Below are 6,843 nucleotides of genomic sequence, written 5' to 3' on the forward strand. Positions count from 1 at the left end.
TCACCATTAACCCAGTCTTGACTGCTGAAAAATATCCACTACCCCTCATTGACCACCTCTTTTCTGGTTTAGCTGGAGGACAACAATTCAGTAAGATAGGCCTGACATAAGTCTATCTACAGATGCATGTGGACCAAGAGTCACAAGAACTGTTGACCATAGTGACTCACAAAGGACTGTACAGGTACTGGAGGCTTCCTTTAGGAATCACCTCAGCTCAGCTTGTTTCAGAGAGCTATGGACCAGATACTGAGCGGGCTCACTGAGGTCCAATGTTACCTCGATGATCTACTCATCACCGGCAAAGACAAGCAGGAGCACCTGAGAAACCTGAACGCTACACTACAGAGACTGGAGGAGTACGGTCTGAGGGTCCGGAAGGACAAATGCAAGTTTTTCCAGCCCTCTGCTGAGTACCTTGGCCAAGTCCTCGACAGTTTGGGGCTCCACAAGGCGCCATCGAAGGTGAAGGCCATTGCGGAAGCTCCATCCCCACAGAACATGAGTCAGCTGAGATCATTCTTAGGACTACTGACATACTACGCAAAGTTTGTGCCAAACATAGCTAACATGTTAAAGCCACTGCATTAACTTTTGAACAAAACCAAATAGTGGAAGTGGACAGACAGATGTGAGGAGGCCTTCAAGAAAGTGAAAACAGCCTTAGCTCAGTCAGAGGCCCTAACCCACTTCGACCCCAACTTGCCATTACAGTTGGCATGTGATGCATCGCCTTATGGCGTTGGTGCGGTTGTCTCACACATCATGTCATCAGTTGAAGAAAGGCCAATTGCTTTCGCGTGACGGACCTTAAGTAAAGCCGAGAGCAATTATGCACAGATAGAGCGTGAAGCATTCGCCATTGTGTTTAGGGTTAAGTTTCTGTTTGGCCGACGATTCACAGTGCTGACGGACCATAGACCCCCCACCTCCATCTTTGGTCCCCACACCGGCCTTCCGTTGCTTGCAGCCAGCCGCATGCAGCGATGGCCATTATTGTTATCTGCTCACCAGTACGATATCAAGTACAGAAGGTCTGAGCAGCACTGCAATGCAGACGGCCTCTCAAGGCTTCCCTTACCTGTCACACACACTGAGCACTCCCAGGCTGAATTCTTCTACTTCAAGGAAGTGACGAACACCCCAGTTACATCTGTCCAAGTGAAAAAGTTCACCCACACTGATCCAGTGATGTCTGAGGTCGTGGACATTGCCACTCGTGGAAAAGGAGGAGAGCTGTCGGACAGCCTACAACCTTACCTAGTGAGGAGAAACGAGCTCACAGTTCAATTTGGATGCTTGCCATGGGGTTTTCGAGTCATCATACCGCCGCCACTGAGAAGGCAGGTGCTTGAAGAACTCCATTCAGGGCACTGTGGCATGGTGCGAATGAAGGAGATTGCACACAGATACTTTTGGTGGCCAGGTTTGGACGCAGCTATCGAAGACAAGGTCAGGTCATGTTCTGCATGTCAAAAGATGAGGAACATGCCACAGCTAGCGCCACTACACACATGGGACTTCCCAGAGGAGCCTTGGCAGCGAGTCCACATAGACTATGCTGGCCCACTAGAGGATTGTATGTTCTTAGTCGTAGTAAATGGCCTGAGGTCACAGTGATGAAGAGCACCTCAGCGGAGAGAACCATCGAAGAACTGGGGTCAATCTTCAGTCGCTTCGGATTTCCAACGCAACTCGTTAGCGATAATGGCCCCCAACTGGTGTCTGAAGAGTTCCGGTCATTCATGGAAGCAAATGGAATTCAACACATCAAGTCAGCGCCGTATCACCCTGCAACGAACGGCCTCGCTGAAAGRTTTGTCCAAACRATGAARCAAGCTTTAAAATCATCACAAGGGAACGGCTCCCTCAATAGGCGTCTAAACACCTTCCTGTTAACCTACAGAAACACTCCCCACGCTACAACCAAAGTGGCACCCGCGTCATGATGAAAAGACAGCTTCGCACTCGACTCGACCTCCTGTCACCTCCAAAGACTAAACAGGTTGTACAGACACAACAGAGAGCACAGGTGGAGAGACGGAGCAAAGCAAAAGACAGAAGCTTCATAGCTGGAGAAAGAGTTCTTGCTCGGAACTACTGCAAAGGTCCAAAGTGGATACCAGCCACAGTGGTTGCACAAATAGGGCCTGTGTCCTACACAGTTCACACACCGGAAAACATTATCTGGAGGAGACACGTGGATCAACTGTTGCCAGGAACCAACCTCAGAGATGACTCCTGTCAAGTGACAAACCAAGATCAGCTACTAGAGACCTACCATGACTACGAGCCATCACCTGAACATCCACTGCAGCAACCTACAAATGTGGAAAGTGCTCCAGACTCACCTGAACCAGCCAGAGTGCCTACTCAGGGTACTGTTGCACCCCAGTCTGGGCATACACCATCACCACTCAGACTCCGAGACAATGTGACTGTAGACTCACCTGTACGTCATCATTACCCCTGACAGGTTGACTATTTAGTTCAGACTAACCTCCGACATTGGTGCAGTGATTGTCTGACTGAACACATTTATGAGGCTGCTTGTACCCACATCTCAAAGCTACAGGAAAGACGGTTGTTTAATGTGAGGCTCAGCTATGTTAGGATTTTAAAAGTATTGTAGTATATTCCCAGCATGTGTCACAATGCTGACCAGGAAACAAGCCACATAAAGGGAAAGCCATATCTAGGCTCATACGGAGCTTTTCCTCCCTGGTCTGCTACGCAGATAGTGTTTACAGAAAGGCCACACCCACTAGAGTGTATACGCCCACTAGAGTGTATACGCCCACTAGAGTGTATACGCCCACTAGAGTGTATACGCCCACTAGAGTGTATACGCCATGCCCATAGACCACGCCCAGTAGAGCCAATGATTACACCTCTTCCTTTGAAACTGAGTTGTGTGAGAGGTGTGTGACTTTTTATTTGAGCTGTGTGGTGCTGGAGAGACACATAGCTCCGTTGTTCAGCGGTGTGCAACTCCTGCTCCTTAGCTGTGGTGTTGATAGATACTAATACCACAAAGAGAATACCACATACAGGGTTCTCCCAATTATTTTTAAAACAAGGTGGTGCTACTGAATGCAATGGAAGGGAGGACATTTCCTGCAATCTAAAGCATTGAAATACTCTATTGGGGTGTGGTGCCAGGTCTCAAATGATTACAAATAACGTTTTTAAAAATGACAGTGGCGCAGCCAGTTCGCAAGGTGGCGCAGCGCCACTCTTACATTCTTTTAGGAGAACCCTGACATAGAAAGATAATACCGACCAATCATGGCTTCTGTTCGGTTGTCCAGGTCTCAGAGATTCTTCAAGAACTTATCTCTGATCCTACTGAGTGCATCTGTCTCTCTGCTCCTGTGGGCCACTCTCAGATGCCCGCCGGGCTCTGACAGGAGTCGTCTCCTCGCTCTGGACCTCCTGCCCCTGGACTACGCTGCCGACCTGCCGGCCTGCTCAGCCATCATCCAGGGAGACCTGGAGGGTCTGGAGAGGAAGCAGCTCAGCCTCCTGCTGAAGACTATGAAGAAACAGCAGCTGCTGTCAGAGGCGTTCTACCACAACGTGACTCAGGACTGTCAGAGGTACGTTACAGAAAGAGCGTTCATCACCGTTCCTCTCAGTCAGGAGGAGAAGGAGTTCCCCATCGCCTACTCCATGGTCATCCATGACAAGATTGAGATGTTTGAGCGGCTCCTGCGTGCCGTGTACACTCCTCAGAACGTGTACTGCGTCCACATCGACCAGAAGTCATCCGTGGACTTCAGGACGGCAGTGAGGGCTATCGTGTCCTGTCTGCCTAATGTGTTTGTGGCCAGTAAGTTAGAGAGTGTGGTATACGCCTCCTGGTCCAGAGTGCAGGCTGATCTGAACTGTATGGAGGATCTCCTGAAGTCACCTGTCCAGTGGAGGTACCTGATCAACACCTGTGGAACAGACTTCCCCATTAAGACCAACGCTGAGATGGTTCAGGCCCTCAAGCTGCAGAACGGGAGGAACAGCCTGGAGTCAGAGACCACCGACGACTATAAAAACAGCAGATGGCAGTTTCACCACAAAATCACCAACAACATGGTGGTCAAGACGAACGTTAGGAAGAGCCCTCCTCCAATCAGCACCCCCATGTTCTCTGGCAACGCCTACTTCCTGGTGTCCAGGGCCTTCGTCCGTCACRTGATGGAGTCTCAGGAGGTCCGGGYGCTGTTGGAGTGGGAGAAGGACACCTACAGTCCTGATGAACACCTGTGGGCCACCCTGCAGCGCATGCCCTCTGTGCCAGGATCTAACCCTCCGCACATCAAGTACCATGAATCAGACATGAACGCCATTGCTCGCATCGTGAAGTGGCATTCCCTGGAAGGAGATGTGAGGAACGGAGCCCCATATCCACCCTGCTCGGGTGTCTACAGGAGGTCCGTTTGTGTTTACGGGGCTGGAGATCTCAGGTGGCTCCTACAACATCACCACCTCATCGCTAACAAGTTTGACCCTGAGGTGGATAATGTGGCTATCAGGTGTCTGGAGTCGTACCTGCACTTCAAAGCTACATACCGTGTTTCACCAAGGACAGTGGAATCTGAGAGGATCTTACAAAAACTATGAAATGTTAAAAGTTGTAAATACGGTAATGTGCATTTATTTGAAATATGTTTTTAAATGTTGTATATTTCTGATTGTACTGTAAAGAGAAATGTAGGTTTTATTTCAAATATACTCTGAGTGTACAAAACATGAGGAACACTTTCCTCATGTTGAGTTTCACACCCTTTTGCCCTCAGAACAGCCTCAATTCCTCAGGGCATGGTCTGTACAAGGTGTCGAAAGCATTCCACAGGGATGCTGGCCCATGTCGACTCCAATGCTTCCCACAGTTGTGTCAGGTTGGCTCGATGTCCTTTGGGTGGTGGATCATTATTGATACACACAGGAAGCTGTTGAGCGGGAAAAACACAGCAGCATTGCAGTTCTTGACACACTCAAACCGGTGCGCCTGGCACCTACTACCATACCCCGTTCAAAGGCACTTAAATATTCTGTCTTGCCCTCTGTCTTGCCCCTCACCCTCTGAATGGCACACACAATCCATGTCTCAATTGTCTCAAGGATTAAAAATCCTCCTCCCCTTCATATACAATGATTGAAGTGGATTTAACAGGTGACATACGAAATCATAGCTTCTTTCACCTGGATTCAACTGGTCAGTCCTGGTCATGGAATTAGCATGTTTTGTCCATGTTTTTTTATTTCTGATTTGCACTGTACAGTTCTGATTGGACTGTATATTCCAGACACATGTATTTCTTCCTGTGCTCTGTATTTATTACAGCAGCAGTACCATCTAGTGGAATGACTAGTCTAACTGGACACAGCATTTTGTTATACACAAGGTTAGTTATAACTTATTATAAACTTGGCCATATACCACAACCCCTCGGCCGTAATACTTAAATAACTAATACTACAGAAACAGTGTATCTTTGCTCAGTGTTTTAATCAAAGCATGTTTAGTGTTTCTGTATCAATATGGGCTTTAAAATTCTACCTATAGTAATTTGATAAAACTGACCTTTATTCGAATATAAGTTTCTCTGGAGACGTAATTACAATTTATCCAGGGTGGAGGAGGAATATGTTCCCAAAACAAAAAAAAATGGATTCTACAATGTTTCTTTTAGGGTGTAAAAAACATTCACCTGATGTTACAAGAACGTTCCCAGAACACATTTCGTCTGTTCTTTAAAGGGTCCCAGAATGTTTAATTAGGTATTGGGAACATTGTGTGGACATGACTGCACTCCACACCACCCTATCCCACCTGGACAAGAGGAATACTACAACTACTGTTTGTTGACTACAAGTCAGCCTTCAACACCATAGTATACTAGTATACCCTCCAAGCTCGTCACTAAGCTCAGGGCCCTGGGTCTGAACTCCTCCATGTGCAACTGGATCCTGGACTTCGTGACTGGCCAACCCCAGGTGGTAGGCAACAACACCTCCGCCACGCTGATTCTCAACACCGGGGCCCTACAGGGGTGTGTGCTCAGCCCCTCCTGTACTACCTGTTCATCCACGACTGGGTAACTAAATCAGTAAATAACTTTCTATGCCATGTATTTGATGGAAGATTGGAACTGAACAAAGGTTTGCTGACGACACAACAGTGGTAGGCCTTATCATCAACAACGAAGAGACAGCCTACAGGGAGGTTAGAGCCCTGGTGGAGTGGTGAAAGGACCATAACCTCCCCCTCAACGTCTACAATCCAAGGAGCTGATTGTGGACTACAGGAGACAAAAGGAAGAGCACGCCCACATCTATATCGACAGGGCTGCAGTGGGAAGGGTCAAAAGCTTCATGTTTCTCGGCGTATACATCTCCGAGGACCTGACATTGTCCCATCACATTGTAGTGAAGGAGGCAAATTCACAATGGCCCCTAAGACCCTCACAAACTTCTACAGATGCACCATTGAGAGCATTCTGTCGGGTTGTATCACCGCCTGGTACGGCAACTGCATCGCCTTTCCGATTTTGGGGGGGGGACTCGGTTGGGGTCTCAAATTATGGTTGAGAGTTAGAATAGTAGAATGGACAAGGTGCATTTTTAAAACTTAGTTGTGCATCAGCAGTTTCTCTATATGTTTTACTCTATATATCACTCACTTGCAGTCACTAAATTAGCCCATGTCAGTTAAATGAATGTAGATTGGTAAATTAGCCTAGTTAGTCTAGCCAGCTATCTAAACTTGTAGTAATCATGGCCGAATTACCGACCGGGCACGCAGTGCACAAGCCCAAAGGCCCTGACCTCCAGGGGGCCCCCATT

The 6,843-nt window shown here is 48.0% G+C and overlaps 1 protein-coding gene across 1 annotated transcript; it reads left to right on the forward strand.

Moving 5' to 3' along the window:
* The first annotated feature begins 3,288 nt into the window (after positions 1-3,288).
* On the forward strand, positions 3,289-4,883 carry LOC112073580 (beta-1,3-galactosyl-O-glycosyl-glycoprotein beta-1,6-N-acetylglucosaminyltransferase 3-like). The gene has a single exon (XM_024140853.2). It carries the CDS (start codon positions 3,289-3,291, stop codon positions 4,615-4,617), a length of 1,329 nt encoding a protein of 442 aa, XP_023996621.2. The 3' UTR covers positions 4,618-4,883.
* The last annotated feature ends 1,960 nt before the right edge of the window (positions 4,884-6,843 follow it).

Source organism: Salvelinus sp. IW2-2015, unplaced genomic scaffold (assembly GCF_002910315.2).
Source record: "Salvelinus sp. IW2-2015 unplaced genomic scaffold, ASM291031v2 Un_scaffold2304, whole genome shotgun sequence".
Taxonomy (NCBI): domain Eukaryota; kingdom Metazoa; phylum Chordata; class Actinopteri; order Salmoniformes; family Salmonidae; genus Salvelinus; species Salvelinus sp. IW2-2015.